At 51.2% G+C, this 27,262-nt stretch overlaps 2 protein-coding genes across 7 annotated transcripts in view; both read left to right on the top strand.

The window, feature by feature from the left end:
- Armh3 (armadillo-like helical domain containing 3) overlaps positions 1 to 10,728 on the top strand; it is a 206,356-nt gene extending 195,628 nt beyond the window's left edge. The window contains exons 25-26 of the mRNA XM_005352384.2: positions 7,437 to 7,553; positions 9,082 to 10,728. Of these exons, the coding sequence (XP_005352441.1) occupies positions 7,437 to 7,553; positions 9,082 to 9,174 (210 nt within the window). The 3' untranslated portion in view covers positions 9,175 to 10,728. The remainder of the gene's footprint in view (positions 1 to 7,436; positions 7,554 to 9,081) is intronic.
- Positions 10,729 to 11,867: 1,139 nt separating this feature from the next.
- Kcnip2 (potassium voltage-gated channel interacting protein 2) overlaps positions 11,868 to 27,262 on the top strand; it is a 22,369-nt gene continuing 6,974 nt past the window's right edge. Inside the window, exon 1 of one of the 6 annotated variants that reach the window (XM_026781416.1) lies at positions 11,868 to 12,224. In XM_026781416.1, coding sequence (XP_026637217.1) covers positions 12,152 to 12,224 — 73 coding nt within the window. In that variant the 5' untranslated portion in view covers positions 11,868 to 12,151. Of the gene's footprint in view, positions 12,225 to 15,789; positions 16,197 to 27,262 lie in introns of those variants that run through there. The other 5 variants (XM_026781419.1, XM_026781418.1, XM_005352380.3 and 2 more) reach the window with 5 other exon arrangements.

Here is a 27,262-nt window from a genome sequence, read left to right as displayed (position 1 = left end):
CACACACACACACACACACACACACACACACACACACACACACACAGCACAGTCCCTGTGTAATTATTAGTCTCCTCTAGATACTAGTTAGACCTGGAACTCACGAATCTCCTTGTTTGTTCTTGTCCTTTGAGGTGCAAATCCTTTAGTTGTTCTATGTAAACAAATGCTAAAAATAGCTCAGCAAGTATTTGAACCCAGCTGCTCAAAGATCACCACGTGTGTCTGCTTAGCTTGTTGGCACAGTCGCCTAATGAGTGCTCTGTACAACTGAGTGGCGTTTATGCTGTGAAAATTGGCCCTAACTAGCACACCTCAGTAGGACATTGCAGAATGGGCTGGATCTGATCTGAGAAGTGTAATGTATAGTTTGCATATGTGTGGAGTAAAGAGACATTCTCTCCCCTTCTTTCCATCCTTTGCTCATTCTCTGTGTATGAAAATCTGCCCTTCAGATTGTCCCTGTGGGAGCTTCAGCTGGCAGTTCGGGTCAGACTTGTTCAAGTCAGTGCCCTTTCCTAAAACTGCTGTTTTAGGGTGCTGCCATGCTAGAGTGTCGCACTCTGAATTATCTGTCCCGGTGCTATAAAGTAGAAGGGGCGGTGCTGAAGAGAGAAGGGAACGGGACACTGCAGGGTCAGCAGATAGAGACTCTTGCCACTGAGGCTAATGGCTGGAGTTTGGTCCCTAGGACTCAAACAAGTCACCCTCTGACCTCTACATGTCACGGCAGGTAAGCCCCTTTGTTTCCCCTGCCTTCAAAGGTGTGCAGCCAGGCACAGTGTTACATGACTGTGATTTCAGCGGAATATGAAGGCATCAGGAGTTCAAAGACAGCCTCACCCGGAGTTCGAGGCCACTCAAAGCCATCCCAGGTGTTGTGCAGCAGCTGCCCAACCTCATGGCCATGCATTGTTTCCCACCTGACCCTGCTGAGCTCCACAGGCGTTTGGTTTCCCACTTTTCTTGTTGGCTTCATGAGGCGGACTTGCTCTGAGGCTGTAGAAGCCTATCTATCAGTGCTGAGAACAGTGCCCAGTGTGAGGTGTCAGGGACAATTCTAATCTTACCATGTGACCCTAATGAGAGATTCCTTTCCTTTTTAGTTGAGCCTGTGTTACTAAATTAATTCTGCAAGCTTGTTGAGTGTTTACTGTTCCTTGGGCTCTGTTAGGCAGTGTGAGGAAGCCGCACCGTAACTGGTACTCTTCGGATTGTAACACATCCACTCATGGCAATTTCCAGTGAGGAAATTGATGGTAGCAGTCACGCGTGTGTCGCCCCAAGAGAGGTCCTGCCAACAAATCTCTCCTTGGGAAACCTGTGAAGTAGAGGTGTCTTCGTGGGGAGGTTGTTTATGAATGGGCTGGAAGGGAACTTCAGGCCCTAAAAAAATAGCCATAGGTTCAAGCAGGTGAAAGAAACAGTAGGAACAGTTCCGGTTACTAAGCACTGGTGTGTCAGCATGGTGCTGATGAAGTATTGTTACCACATGATAAGAAAGCTGGACCAAGTGTGGTAGTGTGTGCCTTTGACTCCAGCAGGCAGGCAGCTTCTGTGTTTGAGGCCAGTTTGATCTACATAGTATGCTCCAGGCCAGGGATGTCTCCGAAACAAAGGAAACAAGAAAACTGGCATGCACACGCTATGACACCCTGTAAGGGTCAGAGCACAGCTTTTAGGAGTTGCTTTTACCCTGAGTAGACGCTGGCCCTTTGAACCGTGTTCTCGTGTTCTAAACTGCAGCTCTACTTTCCCAGGCACGGCTGTTGACTGAAACTTTTTTTTTTTCAGTACCCATGAGCAGCTAGGCCCATTAGCCAGAGTCTCACTCATACAATGCCTTTTCAGCGCTCAAATAGCCTTAACCTGCCCTGAATTTGGAACCTTAAATGTGAATTCTGGGGAAAGAATCATCATTTGCTTTCTCTTATCAGAATCTCCCTTACGAACTGTCCAGCCCCTGGCTACCATTTAACTGTAAGGAAGGCACTGAATTCTTAGGCTGGTGACATGGCAGATGGGAATGCATGCTTGCTGCATCTGTAGGAAGAGATCCTTCCCCACTGGGAGACGTGATCAGTGAGAAGTCCTTGAGAGAGACTAGGGAAGATGAAGCTTATGTTCCTCTTCAAGCTCTTGCTAGAGTTGACAAGCATCTCAATCCTGGAATGGATCCAGAGGAAGAATTTCGGCAATATCAGGCAATCTTTGAGAAAAATCTCTTAGCTAGTGAGTGAATGTCTACCGGAGTGTGAACCTGTAAAGCAGCCCCAGTGTGAACCACACACTGGGGGGGTGGGGGGGGCGGACACGACACGGCCGGACAGTGGATCCTCTGAAAAGCCTCCCCACTTTAATTCCCTTTTAACTTAATCTATTCCACAGCATCCTGAGCTGATGTCTTGTAGGATTAAGGACGGACAGATGTTAGATCAGAACTGTGAGGAAGCCGATCACATGATGCTGGTCTGTGAGAACAGACTCTGACCTTGAGACATGAACAGTCACCGGCTTGGTGCCAAATCCTCCTAACTCCTGTCCCAGGCCGACTTGCAAAGGGTTGACTGAGGCCTAAAAACCAACCGAAGCTTAAAGACTCATGAATCTCCAGCTTCTACTGTCCAGTATACCAGCCCTAGTCACTTTTTGTCTGTAACTCCTTAAGGGTAGTCTCCCAAGTTTCTCTGTTTTTGAGACAAGGTCTTCTCTCGTAGGCCAGGCTGGCCTGGAATTCTATAGATAGGTGAGGGTGGCCCTGAATTCCTGACCCTCCTGTCTCTACCTAAGTAAGTATACTACATTTGCAAGTATGTGTCCCCATACCCAGCTTTAGCGCGGCCAGCACCGCACATCTGGCATCATCTTGGACCTGGCTTCTAAGGCAGTGAAAACACAGGACAGTCAGGGCTACACAGAGAAACCCTGTCTTAGAAAACAAAGAAGTGAAAACACAGAAAACCACAACCTTCACTGTGCAGAGCCAGGCATCTATCTGCTCAACTTTTCTTTCACAGAACCTGTACCCCTTGCACTACGAGGTTTAGCAGCCTTGGCAGCAGGTTCTCGGATTCTGACTTCTGGCCCGCGGTCTGGCTTGCGTTTGCGTTGCACAGGAGAATCCAGTGTCCGCAGCAGGATAGTCACCGGCAGCTGGGTGAAGATGCATGAGGCCTTACTCCTGACCTGCATTAGGGTTATCTGGGGACAGCAAAAACATCCCGAAGCCTCTTGTCTCCAGAAAGTTTTCCCTATAAAATTAGTAACTGTTTATTTGCCGTTCGCTGTGTGCCAGATACTGGGGAGCCACTGTCTCGTGTCACTTCACACCAGCTGACAAGGTCACAGGTATGCAAACCGAGGCCAAAAGACCAGAAACTCATAATGACTTTATTTTATTATTATTATTATTTTTTTTTTTGGTTTTTCGAGACAGGGTTTCTCTGTAGCTTTGGTGCCTGTCCTGGAACTAGCTCTTGTAGACCAGGCTGGCCTTGAACTCAGCCTGCCTCTGCCTCCCGAGTGCTGGGATTAAAGGCGTGCGCCACCACCGCCCGGCTTCATAATGACTTTAGATAGTTAATTGGTGCTTAATGTGGAGCCAAAATGCAGATCTGTGACCTCAACGTCCATGTTCCTAATGACTTTGCTGTTTTCTCACGCCATTGTCTCTGGACACGAGGACCAAGTGGTTAGGTCCCCCTCCTCACCCATCCTGCCTAGGTTGCTTTCTCTTGGCTTTTTTGAGGCAGTGTTTTCAAGCAAATCAGCCATGAGGCCTTTGAAACTGAGGCCGTTTGTCACGTCTTCCACGGAATCTAAACATCCCTTTGTGGTAGAGAATCACGGAGACTATAGTACCTTTGGGAGGATTTAAAATAGCTCCTCCCAACGCCTGGCTAGTTCAGTCGGCAGAGCATGAGGCTCTCCAAATAGGTTCTTCCTGTGAAAGGAGCTGCTCTTGAGACCCAGGGCTCTCGCCGTGGCTGTGTTTCTATCGACCACAGGAGCTTCAAGGTGCTCAACACCTTTATTGCTGGGTCATTTTAGAAAGGAGATTCAAGTTACATTTCCTGGCCAGGAGGGGAGGCTCAAAGGTAACAGGTGTTGGGGCTGAGGAAAGGACTCGGAGCAGGTGCTTGCTCTGCAAGCACGAAGAACAAAGTTTAAATTCTGTACATTTACTTAAAAAAACAGGCATAGCCAGGTGATGGTGGTGGTGCATGCTTTAATCCCAGCACTTGGGAGGCAGAGGCAGGCAGATCTTAGTGTGTTCAAGGCCAGCCTGGTTTACAGAGTTTACAGAGCTAGTTCCAGGCAGGACAAGTTCCAAAGCTACACAGAGAAGCCCTGTTTCTAAAAAAGAAAAGAAAAGAAAGAAAGAAAAAAAAGAAAAAACAAACAAAAAATCCAGTCATGGCTCTATGTACACCTGTAACCCCAGTGCTGTGAGGGACAGACAGGATGCTCACTGTGACACGAGCCACCAGCCAAACGCCAGGTTCGGAGACCTCAAGGAGATAAAGCTGAATGTGATAGAGTCAAGCGCCTGATACCGTCTTCAGCCTGCACGCATGCACACACGCACACACACAGGTTTGCGTTCCCCCTACATAACACCTGTGCATCTACCACATACACTCACATACACAGTCGATGTCAGCTGTTATCTGAATGCCTGTACCGAGAGTGCTGGAGTCGTTATTAATAAGACAGTGCTACCATCGTTATTAATAAGAGCTTCAGTTACTCTCAAAGCTTTCCTAGCATCCGGTGTCCTGGCTGCATGGGGTCATCATGGTTTGTGAGGATGCCTTAGAAAACATGACTAGTGGGTAGTTTTCCTACTCTGAGCTACTGTGTACTGAATTGTAGGTATGGATCTAGGAAGCCTCAACCTCAGCCAGCAGCTGATGAAAAAGGTGGCCTGTGTTTAGAAAAGAGGCTAGTTATATTTATGTGGTGTTCCGCGCCAGGGTCTCACTGTGTAACCCGAGCTGGCGCAGAGCTCACTAAGGAGACACTGGCCTCAGATTCACAGAGACATACATCTCTTTCTGCCTCCCTAGTGCTAGGCGTAACGGTGAGTACCTTTGCACTTAGCTGGGATAGTTTAAAAGGGAGTCTGAGCTCAGCCTGGTGACACAGGCCTGTAATCCCAGCTGCTCAGGTGTCTGAGGCAGGGGATTGCAAGCCAAGGCCTGAGCTACAGAGCTCTCCAGAGAAGGAACTCAGTCTAGGAGGGGGCCACTGGGATTGGCAGGAAGCCAGATGCAGAGGTTGCATGAGTGCCACCTTTGCTGTGACCCAGGTCAGTAGTGAGGCTTGAATAAATGTCTTCTCTACAGCATGCGAGAGTCCCTGAGTGTGCCCAACCCAGACCTGGGCAGAGAGCGTCTCTGTCTTCTTCCATCAAAAGTAAAGGAGCAGTGGTGGCGCAGGGGGCAGCAGAGCCTGCTGATCTGACAGCGAGAGGAGCATAGCCAGATGATCCTGAGAGCTTCCGAGGCTGAGGCTCTGGGGTCCAGTTGGTACACTGGGGTACAGTCATCTCCTCCTGTGCTGCACCTTATTTTAGCAACTGGCTTTAGTGTGATTTTGTCATTTGGTACCTGACTCCCCTCAGGGAAGACTACCCAAGGTGTTAGATTATAGGCACTGCTGAGACCGTGCAGCTTGTAGGATTTAGGGACGCATGAATTACTCTGTTTCATCTGGTTCTTAGGAACTGGCACCGTCTTGGAGGAATTTTGCCCTTTTTTGGCCTTGAGTCAAGACCCTGGCTAGCTGTTTAGCTATGAATGCTGCCCACAGCACGAGAGGACTGGATGGCCATGTGCCTGCCATTGCTGGCCCCAGTCTCCATGCTTATGGAGCTGGAAGCAGAGCAGACAGCCTACCCTGTGGGACACTGGTGGAGTGGTTAGGAGAAAGAAGCGTCAGGCCTTTGCCTTTGCTGCCTCTTGAAGCCCAGGACACAGCCCCGCTCAGCATCTCCAGTTCTTCGTCTCCTCGGGAACTTGGGCAGAAAGGAGCATTTGCTCCCAAGTAAGGTTAACTTTGGTCTGGAAAGGAAAACAGCCCAGAGGTGACCTTCTGTCCCAGGGGCCAGCCTTGGTCCATAGTGTGCCTGACCCCGACTGGTCCCTTTGCCTCCTGCCTTCTCTCAGGCCAATGCCCTCACACTTACCTCTCAGTTCCCTGTGAGCAAGGTTTTCCTTAATGTCATGGTCTTCCTGCATGCAGGTTACTAGAGTGTGCAACCACTTTCCTACCCACTCCTTCTTTCCTGCTAACTTGGCCTAGTGCCTCTGCTTCCACCTGCCCCTGCCCTGCCCTTTGCCTGAATCAGTGTCTCAGGAACTGCTTGCCTGGGGTTCCTTTTTTATTAATATTAAGCTCAGATATCCAGGATTCCCAAGGTCAGCTGAATTTTGAATCTTCACCCCTCAGAGAGTCAGGTCAGGTGAGGTTGAGGTACGTCGGGAGTGAGACAGGAAGATGAAGTTGTAGTTCAAACTGAGCTCTGTAGTGAGTTCCAGGCTGGCCTAGACTATATAACAAGACCTTGTCTCAAAAAAACAAAAGTCAGGGGCTGGAGAGATGGCTCAGCGGTTAAAAGCACTGACTGCTCTTCCAGAGGTCCTAAATTCAATTCCCAGCACCCACATGGCAACTCACAACTGTCTGTAATTCCAGTTCTAGGGGATCCGACACCTTCACACAGACATACATGCAGGCAAAACACATAAGAAAAGTCCACATAAAATAAAGTTAAATAAATTTTAAAATGTCAGAGCAGCATTGTTGAGGAGAGAGACACCCTGTTCCCCATCAGAATAACAGTTGCAGCTTATTCTTGAGTGTCCACTGTACCTCAATGCTTGAATGCCCAAAAGTTTGTTCCAAGAGATGGATATGAAGGCCGGGTTGGCACTGTGGGATGAAAACAAGTGGCAGATGGTGCTGAGGAACATCCCAGGACTGAAGAAATGTGGTTTCCAGAAAGGGAGAAGCAGTAAGCCATTGGCAGAAAGCTCTGCTCGGCACCCAGGACAGCCTGGCTAGAGGACGCGGGGGCTGAGGGTGCATGGTGGTGTCAGGGACACTGGCGACCATACCCAGGGCACACGGCCTCGGTGTCCATGCTGGGCTGCTCAGAAAAGGTAGGGAATGGAAAAGATTCAAAAGTGGTCCCAGAAGCAGGGCAGGGCAGCGCATGCCTATAACCTCAGCACTCAGGAGACAGTGGTCAGAGGCTGAAGAATTCAAGTCCAGCCTCAACTACACGAGATACATTTCTTTCTCAAAAAGGAAGCAGTATGGGAGAAGATCTCATAAACCAGAAGGATTGCTCCCTGCCATCCTGCCTCCTTGCTTTATATAAACATTCTTGCCAGGGACTGAGACCCTGTTTGGCCCTTGACTTTCTTCAGGTACTAGAGGTGGTTCGAGCCAACTATGACACACTCACACTGAAGCTACAAGATGGCCTGGACCAGTATGAGCGCTACTCCGAGCAACACAAGGAAGCTGCCTTCTTCAAAGAGCTGGTGAGTGCCCATTCCCAGCTCCACCTGTGTCTCTTGGGGGGGAGTTCTGGACACTGGGATCTGCTCTATATCTAGGATATGACTGCAGCCTGCTAGATAATAAAATCAGAGGGTCTGCATGTAACTTTCCCAAAGCATTTTGGAATGAGGCAGTGAGAGTCAGATACTCCAAGGCAGCCTTACCCACTTCGTCTGCAGCCACAGAGAACACCTTACACAGCTGCAGCTGGGCCTGAGGTCTGGCATGTGTTGGCCAGTGCCAGCCATGATGTTTTACCCTGTTCCTGTCCTTAGAGCAATTCATGAGAGCAACCGGTCCTTCTGCAGTCACTCCTTCCTCACTCTCTAGCTGGTGTTGGCCTGAGAGTCCCCTTCCACAGCTCCACTCCCAGTATCCCCAGCCCCTCCCAGCAGAGCTCCAAGCTGACCTCTCCCTTTTCCCTTCCGTTCTGTACTCAGAGCTGCTAAGAAAAGTCCTGCCTCCCTGCCGCTCCACTGCCTGCTTGGCTGACACAGACCCTGGCAGTGGCTGACATTACACGAAGGCTCTAAACCCACTTGCCAGGCTTGCACCAGCGAAGCTTTCAGTTAATGCACTGAGTCTGTGCATGGTGCTGATGCCAGATCGTGACAGCCCAGCTCTAACTGGGACATGAAACACCTCAGGATTTTTCTGTGGTGAGTTAGTTGTGAACAAGAAAGCCATCGTGACCGGGCAGTGGTGGCACACACCATTAATCCCAGCACTCAGGAGGCAGAGGCAGGTGGACCTCTGTGAGTTTGAGGCCAGCCTGGTCTACAGAGAGAGTTCCAGGACAGGCTCCAAAGCTACAGAGAAACCTTGTCTCGAAACTGCTCCCCCCCCCCCCGAAAAAAGCCATCGTGTAAAGAGAGTAGGAACAGAGTTTGTAATGAGGTGAATGTGGTCTTTACATTAATTAGTGTGGGGACCACTGGGCACCAGCAGCAAATAGAGACTGTCTTTAGGTTATGGAGAGGGTTAAAAAGGAGACTTAGAGTCTCTCTCTCAATACAGTATCTCACCATATAGTCTTGACTGGCCTGGGGCTTACAGTGGTCCTCCTTCCTCAGCCTCCTGAGTGCTGGGATCACAGGCAGGCGCTGTCCTTTGAGGCCTTTGTCACTTTCCCTCACTCCTGGCTGCACCTCTGGCACAGGGGAGGAGTTAGGAGCTAAAGAGCTGGCTTTGCCTGCAATGGCCCTGCTGCCCTGTCCTCTGCTTCCTGCCTCATGACTCCACTTCCTTTCTTAGAGCAAAGCAGAAATGAAAGAAATGCCCCCTGGCCTCTGGGGACTAAGGCAAACAGCACATTCTTCCCCTCCCTGGTTGGTTTGTCCCTCACAAAAGTACAGACATATTTCCATGGACAAGCTAAATTCCTCATGAAGCCAGCTAGACTTGGGAGAAAGACACAGATCTTTCTCCTGGCCGCGCAGAGCCTCAGACAGTGCCCTCTGCTGTTTGTAATGGACTGTTCTCTCTGCCTCTGCCCTTCCACCTTCCCAGGTTCGATCCATTAGTACCAACGTCCGGAGGAACCTGGCCTTCCACACACTCAGCCAGGAAGCCCTCCTGAAGGAATTCTCTACCATCTCCTGAGACTGCGCTGCCTAAGAGCCACTGACTGCCCCTACCCATGAGGCTCCTGGGCTGGAGGGCAAGCACAGGGAGTGGGGACTGCCTTCAAGGTTGGAGAGAAGCAGAGACAGAAAGAGTCTTCAGTGAGCTTGGACAGCTGGGGCAAGCCCAGGGTGATCTTATTTGGGGAGAAATGGGCGGGCAACAGAAAAGGCATGCAGAAATGCGGGGCTTCTGGGCTGCATTCACGGGGTACTGCCTCATGACTCCAGCTGGGGTTCCAGGTTCTGGCTTCTGATTGATTATTCAGGTGCTGGTGGAGCAGGCCTCAGCTGATGCCAACACTCTGAAGGCCAGCGGCTGGTTTTGGCTATGACGCCACATCCTGTTCCCTTTTTGGACCTGGAGCTGAGCTAGGCCCCTGCCACTGCTGCCGTGTGTCCAGTCTTCTGCCCAAGCATAGAGTAGGTCAGGGATGGCACCTTTTTTCTGTTTTCTAAATTCAAACTTGATGCCTCAGAGAAACTGGAGATTGGAATCTGCCTGGTGCTGTACTCCGACCTCCACTTTCTGGATTTGGTTTTGGCACCAGGAGTACCTGTTCACTTTTCCTTGCCTTCCAACCGTTGATTCATCAGCACAATAGGCCCACAACTTTAGCCTTTCGTTTCCAGTCTGTTTTAAACTGTCTTAAAAGAGTATGTGTGAAATAAACATTGACAGGTTTTCTGCAGCCCTCAAGGTGCCTACTTTGCTGGTTCCCTTTCCAGCAGCTCCCCCTCCCCACCACCCCCTCCAATGGGAGCCTAGAGATGAGCTCCCCTCCACGTGCTCCACCTCCTCACCCTGCTGTTGTTTACATTCTGCCTGCCTAAGAATTTCCTCTAGGGAGGAGTCTGTTCCTGCTGTGGTCTGGTGCTGGGAGGGAGAGAACCTGTCCGGGTTAGGGAGTTTAGGGAGCGGGGTGCTGGAACAGGCCAGATGAGCCTTATGCCTAGGACCTCCATCTTGTCTAGCCATATTCTAGCTGGGTCTTGGGCACATCCCACCTTCATGAAGTTGGCCTGTGGCTTCTCTCTCAGTAGTCTCCATGGAAGCCCGGCAGGGCCTTTTCCTTCCCCACAGCAGCCGCAGGAATAACCGCTGCTCTGAGGTCCTCCATGCACCCGATCTAAAGTTTTGTAGATGGCAGGAGGCATGCAGCTGGTGGGTTCAGAGGGAGGCTGAGTGCCTGTGCATTTAGCATCTCTCTTGGGGATACTTGCCCTCCGTGGGAGCCAGAGTTCTGTTTGAGCAGAAGTGTGCTAGTTCTAGAGAATTCAGCAACAGACTGACATGCATAGATATAGGCTGGGTCATCTCTGATCATTGGTCACTGGATGGATAACTTGACCTGAGGTTTCTAGTATTTTCCATGGTGATAAACCCCAGAGCAGCTGGATCTGGAGCTGGTGGCAAATCAAAGCTATTAAAAATGGATTTGTGTGGTACAGTCTCTTTAGTGTCTTTTTCCCCTTCATCTCTTAAATTGATCCAGGTGTTGATCTGTGTGCAAAAGGGACCTTTCCATAAGACTTGCCCTCTCTGAGTCTCCTGGACCTGACGGAGGCCGGCTGGGTTCAGACAACTATGGCCCCCTTCCCCTGTAGAGGAACAAGAGCCAATCTAGGATGAGGAGCTTTATGAAAGTGTCCCTTGCCTGCCATCTCTCTTCCTAGTTTAAAAGCCTACTTCTTTGCCACCTCCTTTGTGTACACCTAAGGCCTCTCCTAGAAATGGGAGTGTTCTTCCCAAGGGCAGCCTTACACCACGGCAGCCTGTTCCAGCTTTGCAGAGGAGTACCCACCACAGTTCACAGACTCAACTGTTTGAAAAGTAAATCTGAGCCTGGACTAGGGAGCCCTGTGCAATGCTGGCCCTGCCTTCACAAAAGGAGGTGGCTTGTGAGGGAGACATCTCTTTTCTCCTCTGTATTCTCACCTGGGTTCCCAAACCTTTCAGAGGCTCCCTAAATCTGCTGGCAAACAAAGAACCTTCTCTTCTCTCTGCAAGTGGCAAAGAGGAAGAGGCAGAAAAGCTGAGAGGAAAAAGGAAGGCAATAGCAATGAAGACTTGAGAAACTGACCTGGTTTATTACTTTATTTTACCTTCCCAGTTGGCTGGGAATGTTGGGGGCGGGGAGGGGGGTAGTGCTATAAATCAGGGAAAATGGCATTCTGGAAAGTGAGGTCCGTGCTGGAACTTGAGAGACAACTATGCCCAATGCCACTGGTGAGCCTGTGTCCAGAGGCCGGCTTGGCTTCTTCGCATCCCCATAGCGCTAGAGGAGGGCTGGCAGCTGGTTGGGAACACACAACTCGGCAGGGGGAACAACTGAGAAAATAAGGCTGACAGGAAGACACGAGCGAACAAGGGACCCACTGAGACGTACCCTCGTGGCTCTGGCCCTACTGGGCGGGACTGACTGACTGTGGGGGAAGGGGTGCCTGGAAATTGGGGGCAGGGATTCCTTACAGTGGGGCCTTTCTGGTCCCCTCTACCCCCAAGCCCCGCAGTTTAGTGGGTGGTGTAGCTGGAAAGCTAGTCTCCCTCCTGGCACTTTCCAGTTCACCCTTTCACCGGGTACCTCCTCCGAGTTGCAGAGGGTGGGGGGCGGGGGTAGGGGGAGCCAATCCCGGCAGCTCCTAAGGGGGGAGGCGGCGGTGACAGCCGCGGGGAGGGGGCGGAGGAGAGGCGGCTGGGCTCCGGCTCGGCTTTCTGCTCCACTCTGCCTCCCGCTCCACGCTACATAGCTGCCCAAGACTCTCGCTCCTGCCCCAGGACCCCGTGGTGGGCCCTAAAACCCAGCGAGTTCCCAGACAAAAGCCCTGTCAACCCCTACTCCCGGTCCCCAGCCCCAGCAGGTCGCTGCGCCTCCAGGGGGCGCCGTGTGAGCGCCCTATCCCGGCCACCCGGCGCCCCCTCCCACGGCCCAGGCGGGAGCGGGGCGCCGGGGGCCATGCGGGGCCAAGGCCGAAAGGAGAGTTTGTCCGAATCCCGAGATCTGGATGGCTCCTACGACCAGCTTACAGGTGAGTCAGTGGCTCAGGGGTCCCGGGCGGGTGGGCGGACTCCATCCCCCTAGACCCTTCCGTTGTCTGACCCAAGCTTGGCCCCTACCCACACTCGGCCCCACTCACATGTATGTACCTTCCAGGCTGGTCTGGGCGGCAAGACACAGGGACCCAAAGCTTAGGTTTCCTAGGGGGTGAGGAAGAGCAGGTGAGGCAGGTGTGGAGAGGCAGCAGGTGTAGGCGTGTGTGACACTGGGCTAAGAGTATGTCTGGAGTGGGAGGTGTTACGTGCGTGAGCACCTGTCATTCTGTGTGTCTGTGTATGTATATGTGCGCCTCCCACAGCTAGTTGCCATGTGCCCCGAGCTTTGGTGACAGCTAGGGTGAGTGAGACTGCATGAGGCAGCGCGTTTTCATGGCCAGGCCAGATGTTTCAGTGTGGTTGCCGAGGACCCTGCTGCACTCGTGAAGTTGTTTTGATTGTGTGTCTGTTCCATGTTCAACTGTGTGCTTTGAATGATTCTGTATGAAGTGGCATGTAACTACCAGAGTACATCGAGGTGTCACTTTCTGTTGGTGTGTCTCTTTATAAGCTTTCTAAGGCTTCTGGGATGAGCAGTCATTACAAGTATGTTTGTGGCTGTGGGGCCATGGGTTGCTTTAGCATTTGGTACTGTCTGCTCCCGTGCGCGATGCCTGCAGTGGGGGCTCTGAGAGTGTTAATGGCATCTCTGTCCTCGTTGCCTCTGTCTTTCTGCTGTTGTAAGGGTCTTTAGTGTCCCACACTAGTTCCCTCCATTTTTCTGCAAATAGTTCAAGGACATAAGGGACCCTAGGGACCCACTACCCAAACAACCTGGCTTGCAGAAGCACCCTATGGTTCCAGCACGTGGCCCCTGTAAAGAGCCCTTGGTTAGTGCTGGGTCAGTTCCTACCCAACAGGATTACTCAGACGCCCCTTTAGAACTTCACCCAAGCCTCACTTCCTCGTTCTCCTTCAGAGCCAGAGTTAGAAGTCATGGGCAGTAAGACTGCCCCCATGCCCCCACCCCAAATCACTTTGGGAGGGTCTGTGAGACCGGGCACATTACATCTATGTACTTGTAGAGTCCTGAGCTTGGTAAGTAGATTGTGTTTATGCCAATGACTTTGGAACCTTGGTATATTTCCATATAAGTGCTTTGTGCGTCTCATTGTGCAGGCGCCCTAAGAACTATAACCAAGAGAAGGAGGGAGGCTGTCTCTCCAGACTGAAACAAAGCCAGGCAAGTGGGCAAGACCATGATCCTTGCCCTTCCTTAAGTGGAATCGGGGTTAGACGTGGGAACTCCAGAAGGGGACCAGGATGTCAGCTTTGAGAGTGAGTCTCTGCTGCTGACTTTAGCAGGACCCTGGTCGCACTGTCAAGACCCCCAGAAGGAAGAACGTTCACCATGTGGAATTGAGGGGCCCTGCTATCCAGTGCTGTGTATCCACCGGCAGCTTAGGTGGATACCCTTAAAAATAGTAAGGGTCCATGAGCCCTGATTCCCAGATTGCACGTCAGTTTGCTTCCTGCCCTGATCCTCCCCTTAGCGACATGATCTCCTCCTTGCTGGGCTTCTTTATTGGTTTATTTATAATTAATTTATTGTGAGATGGTCTTTTGCTATGTAGTCCTGGCCTTGAACTCACAACATAACTCAAGCTGGACCCAAACTTCAGCTCTCCTACCTCAGCCTCCCAATGTGCTGGAATCCCAATGTGTACCGGCATGCCCTGCTTTCCTGCCTTCCTGCTGTACTATCCGATCAGTGTGGCAGGACTTGGCGAGGTGGAGAGGCACTTCTGTCTGAAAGTATCCTGCTCCATCACAGCCGGGCGTGAAAACTCGCCAATTATGTGACTCTTACAGACTTGGCCTTGTGTCCCTTACCTGTAAAATAGGGAATTCTATGTCTGCATCCTCCTGCCTGGCTGCTGACAGCCTCCCAAAGGATATAAGGAGGTCCAGCACCTATAATGGCCATCGGCATCCTCGCAGTACGTTGCTCCGCACGTGACTCTAGAAGTGAAAAAAGAGACTGCCAGGAGCTCCCATTTGTAAAGAGGGGCTTGCGACTAGACCGGGCTGATTGGATCCCTAGGGGGAGTCGTTGTCCACGGTGCTGAAGCGCTCTCCAGCCTTCCCCTTCCCTATGCAGGCAGGATTCCTCAATTGCATTTGGGGTGGAGGAAGAAGCTGCATCTCTGTCTTCATCATGTCTTGGTCCATTAGCTTGGCAGCTCAGTGGCCTTAAAGTTATGCCTCAGAGCATCTTAGATACACCCCGACTGTCCCAATTTCCCCCAGCTGAAAACAGTTGGGAAAAAGTTTCTTAGTCCGGATCGGGTAGATTGGGATCCCTTCCCCCTTTCTTTGTATCTTACTTGCTTAGTGGGGCAGCAGAGTAGGGAAAGGCTGCCATCAGCGCTCAGCAGCGACCCCATCTGGAAAGAGGCAGAGAAAAGGCAGTACAAACTGAGCGGAGAGTTGGGTCCTGACGGGAGCCTGGGTCCAGGATCTCCTGAGTCTTGTTCCTTTGGCACTTTCGTTCCTGGGTGTGGAGCGCCCCCTTGTGGCTAAAGAGCCCTCCATACGAAGCTAATTCCTCAGGAGCACTGTTGCTAACGGGGATCAAGTTGACAAAGTGTGGGGGGTTGGGAATAAGTGTCTCCGAATAAGTGTCTCCGCTTAAATGTAGATTCACTCTCCTATCCCTCCCCCACACAGTGAACAAAATTGGATCATACCTCTTCTATGGCCTTCTCGGGAGTTTGAAGTGTTAGTGCCGGAAGGATTTACATGTTTTGCTTTTTGTTTGTTTGTTTGTTTGTTTGTTTTGAGACGTGGTTTTTCTGTGTAACAACCCTAGCTGTTCTGGAACTAACTCTGTAGACCAGGCTGGCCTTGAACTCACAGAGATTCGCCTGCCTCTGCCTCCTGAGTGCCAGGATTAAAGGCGTGCGCCACCACCGCCCGGCTTTACGTGGGGTTTTAACAACAGCAGTAAGTCTAGAAAGGGGTTTGGACGGAGATCTGTGGATGAGGGGACTTCTACTTGTTGCATTTGTCTGGAAGCCAGCATATGATGGTCGGCTTTTTAGAAGACTCGAAAGACAGCACCAGACATAGCTCTGAAAGGGCTGTTTAGCCAGGAGGCAGCACTAGGCACGCAGCCCTGCCGCCTCCTCAACACACCAAAGCACTGTCCTCTTTCTCTTCCCTCCTGCTCTCTCCCATCGGCCCAGGAAGTGTGGAGAGTTGCCATGACAACTATGTCCTCTCACCCCTGTAGCGTCCCTGTGCTAATATGGGAGGTGGGGGTGGGAGGAACAGCCAGAAGAGGGGTTGAAATGGAGCAATAAAAGGTAAGATCTGCCTGGTCCACGTCTGTAATCCCAGCGTTTGGGAAGATAAGACACAAGGATTGCCATGAGTTCGAGGTCAGTCTGAACCTTGTAGCAAGTGCCAGACAAGACCCGATCTAAAATAAAAGCAAAAAAAAAAAAACAAAAAAAAAACAAAAAAAAAAAACCCTCGTACTTCAGTCATCCAGCTTTTCTTTCAAAATCCGTGTGTGTCTGTTTTCCTTACCAGGAATCCAGAAGACGTTTGGAGAGAAAGCTGTGAGCAGAGAACGCCCTGTCTCACTGCCACACCCCCATCTTAAGATCTTGGGGGTGGGGTACAGAGTGCTTTTGATGACCTGGCCAAGGTGCTCTTGTGAAGCCAGCAACCTGCAGTGAGAGAGAGGCTCAGGGTCTGAGACTCCCTTCTGCCAGTCTTGCCCTCTTGCACCGCCCACTCCAATGGGGGCGGCACCGCCCCTCAGTCAGGGACCTTGGAGGCGGAGCTTGGATAAAGCGCTCCGAGCTGAGCCATGAACCGCTGCCCCCGCAGGTGCCGGAGCCCGTTGGGGCAGGCAGCCCGATCCCTCTACCAGCTGGTGACTGGGTCGCTGTCGCCAGGTATGAGGAAGGGAAGGGAGGGGCAGGACCCCTCTAAAAATGAGTGGCTTGGTATTGGAGCCTTACAGAGGTGGAGAGAAGGGCTTCTCACGGGAATCCGAAGGAACAGGGGCTCACACATGATTGGGGTAAGGGCAAGATCTCCTGACAGAATAGAGCAGGGGGTAAGGATCACTCACGAAGCAGCAGGATAAGATAAAAGGAAGTGGCATCATGGTCACAACACTGGAGAGGACAGGTTGCTCACTGAAGGGTGAAGAGACTCGGGCAGGGCGCAGGGATTGGGAGGAAGCTTGAGCTTGCCGTCGCTGAGTTGGGAAAGGGACAGCCCTGTATTGCATTACTTAGGTTTTGTGGGGTGTCTTACAATACCCTATCAGTGTCAGAAATAACAAAGGGAAAAAATGAAGCTAGAACAAGCTAAGCTCACTAGCGAGTTCATGCCTGACCAGACGGATGAACCGTGTGGCACAGATTGTCACTGCTTTGTCGCTGGGAGTCTGTGTTGATGGGATTATGCCTTCCTTACTAAACTGTGTGTCTCCAAGGCTGTGTATCCTGGCATTGCCAAGGTTGTATGCTTTGGAGTTTGGTTTGAGAACCCCGAGTCAGTAAACTGATAAGCGCTCTCATGAAGTTGTACCGTGGCACGAAGTTTGTGGGGTTTGTGTGAATTGTGGGTTTCGTGTGGTACTGTTGATATTTGTGCACGCTTCCACTTAGGGTTCCTTAGGGCTGCCTGGGCCCACAGAGCCTGGAATTTCCTCACAACCTGGCCCCACGGCATTCCGGGATCTGTAGTTCCCTGCCTCCTTACACGGGTTCCACTTGAGCCCCTGGAGTATAGTCAGGGCCTGGGGCCATTTTTTGTCATGTATCTTCAGGAGGCGGAGAATTGAGGCCCAGTGAGAGTCATGCTTGCAAATCTCTTGGGGAGCATGTATCCCCTCAAGCCCCCTGCTTGGGTTAGTCTCCAGTGACAGATGGCTGGAGACAGGCAGGGCCAGCTCTCAATCACTGCAGGCATGACTTCCAGGACCCAAAATAGCCCCACTGCCTAGGGAAGTCATTAATCACCTGATGCAGTGGGGGCTGCAGGATTTTTTGATCAGCTGGGGATGGAATGAGCTGGGGGACTGAGAGAGGGCTTTAGGGGTCTTCGTTAACAGAATGGCAGTGAGGAGCAGGTGGCAGGGGTGTGGGTTCCTCCACAAGGCAGTATTTTTCCAGACTTGAACCATGGAAAATAAATGACTGAATGATTGCAGTGTCTCTGTGGTGAGACTTGAGATGTCTGGGAAGGACCAGCCCAGTGCCCTAACGCTTTAGTCTTGAGTTCTCACTTTGCCTAAAGTGGTTCCATTAAGATTTCACTCTGGCAGAGGGGGGCTGATGTGTGCCTTTAGTTCCAGCACTCGGGAGACAGAGGCAGGTGGATCTCTGTGACTTCAAGGCCAGCCTGGTCTACAGAGAGAGTTCCAGGATAGCCAAGGCTATATAATAAGACTTTGTCTCAAAAACAAACAAAAACAGGAAAAAAGACAAAGGAAAAGCTCTCATTGTGGGAACGAGAATGTGGCCAACAGGTCCTGTGCTCGCCTCACAGGTGGTAGACCCAGAGTTTGATCCCTAGCACCCCAAAAGTGGATGATGAGCTAAAGGCAGTGGAATAGCGAAGTCAGGTCTAGCTCAGTCTCACTAGGCTCTAAGACTTGAGAAGTCTTCGTAGGGGGATGGGAGACCCTAGGAAAGAGCAGGTCCTCCCTTCATACAGACCCTTCTGCCAGAAACCAGGACCATTTAGAACCCGGAGTCACTATGAGGCCGGGATAAGTCTCTGAAAGCTGGAGGGAGAAAGGAAGACACGTGGACAGGACAGTTGGGTGCAAGGTTGTCAGTCTGTCCATCTCTCCGGGAGCAGAGAGCAGGGCGCGCTGCTATGATCCCCTTTTCCCTATTAACTGAAGATGGCGCCTCTTTCAGTCCCGATAATCTGGTAGCATCCATAGAACCCAGGCCCTTTTAAATTTTGTCACCCTTAGCTCCCCCAGGATAAACTGTCTTCTTAACACTCTCAAGCCCATTGGTGAGATGGTTGAGAGAGTTGGCACGAAGTCATTCTTTACCAGAATATTAATTACTCCTTACTTAGGAAAAATCACTTGGTGAACCTCGGGTTCCCTCAGGTTCATATGGAGGTGACATGAAGTAATACATATTCATAACTAGCGGGCTCACAGGATGCAGAGCCTTCTATAAGGTAAACTGATGATGTTTGAGTCAGATATTTTTGAGGTGGGTCCTTACTATGTAGCCATGGCTGGCCTGGTACTGGCTATGTAGTACAGGCTGGCCTCAAATGCCAAGATCTGCCTGCCTCCGCCTCCTGAGTGCTGGTATTACAGGCATGTGCGCTTAGCTTAAAATTGGGCACATTGGAACATGTAATTCTAGCATTAAGAGGAGAACCCAGGAGAACCTGGGTTAGCCTGAGTTACATAGCAAGCCCCCAGACTCAGGATATAGCTAAAACAAAACAAACACCCCAGAGGTTACGGATCTAACTCAATGGTAGAACTATTTTTTTTTTTTTAGTCTTTTTGTAGTGTTTGTGCAGGTGTCCTCAGAGGCCAGAAGAGGGCGCCAAGTTTCCTGAACTTGAGTCACAGGAGTTGGTGAGCGGTTCGCTGTAGGAACTGATCCCAGGTCCTCTGGAAGGGCTCTGAACTGCTGAGTCTTCTCTCCAGCCCCTTGGCGGAACAACTATTATCTAGCATGTGCAAGGCCCTGGGTTTGATTTTCAATACCATAAAACCAGCTTAGGTTAGATTTCCCCTGACCTCCCGATTAGAAAGCTTTTTCTGCCTAGCTCATTGAAATGGCCTGCTAGAACAGCTTGTCGCATTCTGCTTGTACGACAGGACAATTGTAAATGGGCTTTTCTGCATGGGGGCTGTCTCCCTACCCAATGAAAGTTAGGCTGGGGTCTGAGTCTCCTTCGCCTTGTTCACAGGGGACAACCTTGTGCTCACTGTCTTTAGTTTTTTTTTTTGTTTTTTTTTTTGTTTTTTTGCTTTTTCGAGACAGGGTTTCTCTGTGGCTTTGGAGCCTGTCCTGGAACTAGCTCTGTAGACCAGGCTGGTCTCGAACTCACAGAGATCCACCCGCCTCTGCCTCCCGAGTGCTGGGATTAAAGGCGTGCGCCACCATCGCCCGGCTGTCTTTAGTTCTTATTTTGAGTGGGTTTCCTTCTATGGCCCAGCTGGTCTGGAGCTCGAGAGGGCCTCCTGCCTGACTCTCTCCAGTGCCGAAATCACAGGTGTGTGCTCCTGCGCCTGTTTAGTCCAGTGTTTGCTGCTGCTGCTGCTGCTACTGCTGTTCACTGTTTTTTCAACATCTTGACCATCCAGGCACTCGGAATCTAGTTGAGGACACGGGGAGAAATCTGGTTCAATCTCTGAATGATCTCTTCTTAGCTGGGTGCCTTGAGCAGGCCTCCTTATCTCTCTGACTTTCTGTCCCTCCTCCGTGAAAGGTACGCAGTGCTGTTTGCTGTAGACCTCATGGGGTTGCCACGAGGAACAGTTTGATGGCACACAGCTGTAATCCCAACCTGTGAGAGAGGGCAATAGGAAGGTCGGTAATTCAAGGCCATTCATTCTCAGCTACTCGAGTTTGGGGCCAGCCTACGCTACATTAGGACCCTGTCTAGGGGCTGGAGAAATGACTCAGCAGTTGAGTACGGTTGTTATTCTCACAGAGGACCTGGATTTAGTTCCCAGTACCATGGTGCCACACAACCGCCCGTAACTCCAGTTCCAGGGGATCTGACCCCTCCTGTAGACCTCCACAGGCATCAAGCATGTATGTGGTGCACATATACACATGCAAGCAAACACTTATACACAGAAAATAAATCTAAAAGAGGGCTAAACCCTATCTAAAAAAAACAATAAAAATTAATTATAGTAACAAATATGAGAACACTTTGTGAACTGCGGAGGGATATTGCGACTAGCGGTGGGGATGCTTATTTACCAGGGGCTAAACTGCCCAATAACATTTTATGTTTTAATTCTTTCATTTCCACCAAAAAGTTTGTGAGGTGAAAACCTGAAACACACACATTAAGAACTCATCAAGATGGGCAGTGGTGGCACACACCTTTAATCCCAGCACTCGGGAGGCAGAGGCAGCGGATCTCTGTGAGTTCAAAGCCAGCCTGGTCTAAAGATTGAGTTTTAGAACATCCAGAGATGTCTCGATCGAAACCTTACCTCGATTGAAAAAACAAACAAAAACCAAGAACTCATCAAGGAGTTGGTGAAATGGCTCAGCCAGTAAGGCATTTGCCACCAAGCCTCGTGACCAACATTCTGTCCCTTGGACACCTGACAGGAGAGAACCAACTCCTGCAAATTGTCTTCTGACCTCTCCATATGCCATGACACTTGCCTGATCTCTTCCCTGCAAATAATGCTTTCTTAATGTAAGGTGGGCCACACTCACCCAGTTAAGTACAAATTATAAACTGATTTGAACCAGGGGAGTATGGAGCCTTGGCCGTGATACCACCTCTCTCTTCTGTTTCTGTTACTAACAAGATGGAGTTAGGTACTGTGTCTTGTAGATTCAACAGGGTATTGCTTTTTATTTTGGGTTTTTTTGTTGTTGTTATTTGTGTTTTTTGTTTGTTTGTTTGTTTTGGTTTTTCAAGACAGGTTTCTCTGTAGCTCTGAAACTAAATAGCTCTTGTAAGCCAGTTTGGCCTCGAACTCAACAGAGATCTGCTGCCTCTGCCTTCTGAGTGCTGGGGTTAAAGGCATGTACCACCACTGCCCAGTGTGTATTTTGTGTTTTGTTTTTAAACAGGGTTTCATGTAGCCAAGGCTGGCCTCAACCCCCCCCCCATGGAGCCAAGGCTGGCCTCAAACCCCCTGTGTAGCCAAGGCTAGCCTTGAATACCTAATCCTCCTGCATCCACTTCCCAAATGCTGGAATCACAGGCTTGTGCTGTGCAGCCCAGCTCAAGGAACTGGGTACAGGACTGAAGCTGTCTGGAAAGGATGGTGAGACCTCTCTGGCAGTGGGAAGGAAAGCTTCCTGGGCTTCGAGGGTCATACAGGTAGCCCTGTTTGTGGGACGGTAAAGCGGCCAAACTGGCTGAAAGAAAGGGCTCTCTTGAGATAGCAAAAGGGCCTTAAATGCCAGGAGTGGGTTGTAGTCCTGGAATATTTACTGTTTTCATCCGTAAAGCAATAACTTCTAAGGTATGAGAAACTGCAGCCAGCTTGTGAATCGACGCCCTTCTGGCCACTGACACAGGGGAGATGGGCAACAGAGGACTGAGACCAGGAACCCTGTCTCTCTTTCTAACCTTCCAGAGCAGCCGGGGAAAGTCCGTAGACACCTAGGGGTAAGACAGGGCAGGAGGTAGACACTGACCCCCAGTGGTAGCTATGTAGAACTGCAGTTGATTCCTCTCCTGGAGCAAAGGGATTGGTTCCCGCCTAATTGAGACTCATCCAGGAACTGCAGAGTGGACCATCCTGACAAAAGCGGGAGCTTTCCGAGAACCGAGCCGCTTCGGATAGGTCCGGAGTCAGACTGGGTTGGAACCGAGGCTCTGATGTTGGAGGTGTGCTTTGTCTGGCTCTGGCTTCTCCACCTGTCTTCCTAGATTTAAGGGGCAAGATCGATTTGATAGCATCATCTAGTAAACCCTGAGTGCCCCCTTGCTGTGCCAGGGTGACAGTGTTAACTCAGAGGGCCTGTGTTATGGTTTACAGACTCTGAAGGCCTCCCCACCCCCACTCACTGCCCAGTACAGGAAGGGGAAAGACTCCAGAAGTGCTTGAGGGTGCAGGGCACCTTGGGAGTTCACATTTGCCTCCTATCCTGGGCTTCTCCCCAAGGAGGGATCAGACTTTGGTGTATTCAGGATGAGGCTTTAGCCTGAAGGGAGAAAGCACAGCCCTCCCCACCTTCCCTTAGGAGCTTAGCCTCGGTAAGTTCCCTTCCTGGGGGGGGGTCATGAAGGGGCCAGTGGCCTTTTTCCTGTCTAATCCTCCCTCCCTTGGGCCTCAGTTTCACTGCCTGTGGCCTGTGGGAAGAGAGTGCTTCCTGCCTCATGGTCTCCATGACAACCGCGATCGATGCTGATAGTGTCCTTCTGACAGGAGAGGTCATTTGTCTCCCCTTGTGTTCTCACACAATCCTCTATCAATATATTAACAGAGCCAGAGACCCGCTCCCCAATTACACAGCGCATCCATGGAGACCCACCTTCGGACCCATGGCTCACAAGCCTCCTAAAACAACCCTTGCTCCCCACACTCAGGAATCCCCACACATTTGACACATACTCATTCCATAGACACCCAAGCCCGTCGTACTCCCGGACACCCTTTGTGATAGGTGCACAATCCCACATAAACGCAGACACACATGAAAAAGGGGCATACGTGTCCCTGTACCGACAAGCCCAGGATTACACACGCACTCAGTAGGCACTCTTCCCCGTCAGGTACTCACGCAGGTGCGGGTCATACTTTCCACACGTCCTCCCTTGCTACCTGCCTTCTAGGGACAACTCCTCTCACTGCTGCCTCTGTGTGTGTCACAGAGTGACCGCGGAATGTCTGGGGGACGCTCTCCTCAAGAACTGGGGCAGATAGATCACAGCCTCCCTCCTCTAAGCCCATCTCCCTCGAAAGATCCTGAGGCTGGTCCAAAGACTGAGGAGGCCAGAAAAGGAGAAGGCGGAGGCAGGCTGTGGCTGGGAGGTGTGGGGGGCAGAGGCGGGGAGAGAGGGGAAGGGAGGAGACCCAGGGCGGGAGACAGGGCAGGAGACTGCAGGGCTGTCTTTCTCTTACTCAGGCAGGGGAGTCCGAGGGGGAAGTGGTGTGGGGCAGCCTTGTGTCTGAGCATCAGCAGGTGGGGGTCATGACCCTGGAAGGGCTGGAGGTGGTGGCCGTGCTCGTGGTCCTGGTTCTTTTTGTCAAGGTCCTGGAGCAGTTTGGCCTCTTTGAGCCTGTCTCCTTGGAAGGTAACCCAAGTAGCTGGGCACGTCTGAGCTGCTATTTGGGGACCGGGTTGTGCTACTTGATGCCTGGGGACACGGGGGAGCAGGTGAGTGAGGGACATCTAGGAGAAGTGACAAGTGTATCCTGGGAAAAGGATTTATGGGAGATGCCAAGGGTGTCTTCCAGGAGCTGATCTGAGGGAGGAGCTGTGTCTGGAGATGGGTGCTGAGCTGAGCGCACCCAGTGTGACTGTATGGGGGAGGGGCATGGGGAGACCTTGAGAAGAAGCTGGGGCGTGCCTCGAGCAGCCTGAGATGGGCAGTGTCTAGAGTAAAGAAGGAAGCCTGGGGTAACACCAGGATAAGTCCCCTTTGGAGTCAGAGTCGCCTGGTGACTTCAGGCTGGGGTGCTCACAGGTAGGAGTTTTTCTGTGGTGCGTGTGAATGCAGCGTGAGACATGGGTGTCACCCTGTGTTCATGTGGAAAGGAAGACGACGAGTAAGCGTGCATATGTGAGAGATGTGGTTACCAGAGTGACAAGACTTGTGGCTCTGGGAGATAGTGGACGTGACTGTTCCCAGACCAGACTGCTGGAGGACATATGGCCAAGCCTCTTCAAGTAGTAGGTTGAGTGTTTAACTGTTCCCAGTGTTCCCTGAGGACATATAGCCCCAGACTGAGGCTTAAGATGGGAGTGGACTCAGGGGCACAGGAGTGGGAACATTGTGACCGAGACAACTGTGACTGTCCAGCCTGGGGATCAAGAGCAGATCAGACCATGGCCTGGACATCTCAAGCCCTTCACCTCCTCAACTCCGTATCAGGGGATGCGATGCATTGGTGAGGCACAGGGAAGCACGCATGCCCCACCCACCCAGAGTTTTGGCCTCCCCTCCCCCCAGCAAGAACCTTGTCACTCTGTGGCTCACTGTCACCCACTATTAGAGACAGGCAGGAACCATGACAGGCAGGGAAAGGGGGCTGTAGGCTAGACTCCTGAGAGAACTGGAAAAATGTTAAGGAAGCCGGGGACAAGAGGACGGTCTCGGAGTTGCCTGGGGTTCCGTAAGAGCATCCTCTACCCTCTGGCTGCAGTTACTGAGGCAGGAACAAGGAGTTAGCCAGACTTCCTGAGAGGCTGGGCCAAGCTGCTCATCACAGGTGAGGTCATCTGCCTCTCATTCGCCATCCCCTTTAGACTAAGGTGGTGAGCAGGGGACCGTGTGGAAAAACCCAGCCTCACAGGAGACAGCCGCAGCCTCTCTCTTCCACCTTATTCCGTGCAAGCAGGGGACATGGGGGAACAGAGAAGGTGGGAGGAGCAGGAAAGCTCCCCACTGCCTGGTGACTGACAATACCATCAGACCCTGGGTATACTCCGGCTTTGGGAAACCAGAGTCCAGGCTAATGGAGGCCTGGGACAGGGGCCAGGCCACCATCGATCCCTAACTGGCCCATTGCCTCTCCCACCTTTCAGTGGCTCTGGGAGTTAGATGGGATAGGTTGGAGGAGAGAAGGGTGTAACCTTAGACAGTCACCCCCTTGGGGGCAGATGGAGCCTGATTGGGAGGACCGTGTAGCGTGGAGGACTAAGACAGAGTAGCCTAACTGAAGGAAGTCGGGCCCTGATAGGAATGAAGTCATCCCTGGTCAGTGTACCAGAGCCAGCGGGTCTAGCCCCATTGTCTGTAGGCGAGTGCAGCTGAGAGACACTGGTAATAGTGTTAGGGTCCCCTGGGGTTCAGTGGCAGAGAAGGACGTGTAGAAATGAGGGTACAATGAATGGGCTAGCCTTGAGCCCCGATCCTCCTGCCTCCGCTTCCCAAGTGCTAGAACTATAGGCACGAACAATCACACCCAGCTCCTATGATCTGGTACTGCGTCAGAGTCTGCTCAAGTGTTTCACCTTCAAAGAGCTGGTCATACAGAGGAGGACTCGAGATGTACCAGCTTTTGACATGGATGAGCTAGCCGGGAACAGGGAACCGCGGTCCTCAGAAGGAAGAGTGGGGGAGCTATGGAGTGAGGGATTTCAAGAAAAGTGGGTGTGCCCAGGACCATAGGTATGTGGGTGCCATGGGGACTGTATTAGCTACTTTTCTCATTGTAGCAAAATACCTCATAAAAGCAACTCCAGCAGGCCGGGCGGTGGTGGTGCACACCTTTAATCCCAGCACTTGGGAGGCAGAGGCAGGTGAATCTCCGTGAGTTTGAGGCCAGCCTGGTCTACAAGAGCTAGTTCCAGGACAGGCTCCAAAGCTACAGAGAAACCCTGTCATGAAAAAAGGGGGGGAGAAACTCCAGCGAAAAGGGGTAGCTTTGGCTCACGGTTTGAACGTACAGTTCACCCCAGTGGGGAAACCATGGTTGAATGTGTAGTCTGATGTAGGGGGAAAGCCAGCTTTCTGTTCTTGGCTGGCAGCAGGAACTTGAGGCAGCTGGTCACATTGTGTCCACCACACTCAGAAAACAGAGAAATAAGCCAGGTGGTGGCTGCGCATCCTTTAATCCCAGCACTCAAGAAGCAGAGGCAGAAGGATCTCTGTGAGTTCAAGGCCAGTCTCATCTACAGAGCAAGTTCCAAGACAGCCAAGAAAATTACACAGAGAAACCCTGTCTCAAAAAAAAAAAAAACATAAAGGAAGGAGGAAATGAAGGAAGGAATGAAGGAAGGAAGGAAGAAGGAAGGAGGAAAGGAAGGAAGGAAGGAAGGAAGGAAGGAGGAGGAAATGAAGGAAGGAAGGAAGGAAGGAAGGAGGAAATGAAGGAAGGAAGGAAGGAAGGAAGGAAGGAGGAAATGAAGGAAAGAGAGAACAGAGACATAAATGTTGATCCTCAGCTCAATTCTCCTCTTTTCCTTTTTATTCAGTCTGTGCTCCTAACCCATGTGATGTTACTGCCCACATTCATAGTGGGAATTCCCTCCTTAGCTAAGCCAATCTAGAAATATCCTCAGAGATAGTTAACTGTGAAGAGACACCATGCAAGGCAAGAAAGCATTTCACTGGTGGCTTACTTTCAGTTTTAGAGGGTCAGTCCATAACCATCATGGTGAGCAGCAGACAGCATGGCCAGGGAGCAGTAGCTGAGAGCTCTATATCCTTCCCACAGGCAGCAGGCAGGGGCAGGGGGAGAGAAAGAGAGCAACTAGACCTAGCGTGGGCTTTTTAAACCTCCAAACCCACACCCAGTGACACATCTTCTCCAACAAGGCCACACCCCTTCATCCTTCCTAAACAGTTCCACTAACTAGGGGCCACGTATGCAAACATAGGAGCCTCTGGAGGCCATTCTCATTCAAACCATCAGAGAGCCGCAGAGGTGTGTCTCCTAGGTGATTCTAAGCCCAGCCATGGCAAATCTACCCTTTGTCGACTCAACACACAGATACATCACATTGAACCGTGACGTCCCATCCCTGGTCTTCAAAGGCTCGTAGTTATTTCATATTGCAAAATGTGTTTAGTTTATCTGTATGAGTTCCCCCAATGTGTGTGTGTGTGTGTGTGTGTGTGTGTGTGTGTGTGTGTGTGTGTGTACACGCTGTGATGTGGAGTTCAGAGGTCATCCTTCAGGAGTCCTTGCTCACTCTCCATGGAGTGAGGGCTCCTCTGGTTTCTCTGCTGCTGTGCTGTGCTCCAGGCTATGAGGCCTGTGAGATTCTAGGTAGTTACCCTATCTCTGCCTCCCGTCTCACCATAGGAGCACTGGGATTCCAAATGTGTGCCCCCACATTCCATTTCTCCCCTGGGTTCTAAATATTGAACTCAAGACATCAGGCCCGCATGGCTAACACTTTTACCCAGTGAACCTTTTCCTTGGCCCATGATTTCCCAGACTACTGATAGTTCTAAAACTGTTCGAAATCCCAAAGTCTGAGACTCAGGGTTACTCTCTCAACTGTAAGCCCTAGTAAAGTAGCAAGAACTTACATGATTCCAACACACAATGTCACAGGGCAATTATTTCATTTTAAAAGAGGAATAGCCAGGCGATGGTGGCGCACGCCTTTAATCCCAGCACTCGGGAGGCAGAGGCAGG

This window comes from Microtus ochrogaster, chromosome 8 (genome assembly GCF_000317375.1).
Source record: "Microtus ochrogaster isolate Prairie Vole_2 chromosome 8, MicOch1.0, whole genome shotgun sequence".
Lineage (NCBI taxonomy): Eukaryota > Metazoa > Chordata > Mammalia > Rodentia > Cricetidae > Microtus > Microtus ochrogaster.
The sequence above is the reverse complement of the archived record's forward strand: the minus strand, read 5'-3'. Positions and strand labels throughout refer to the sequence as shown.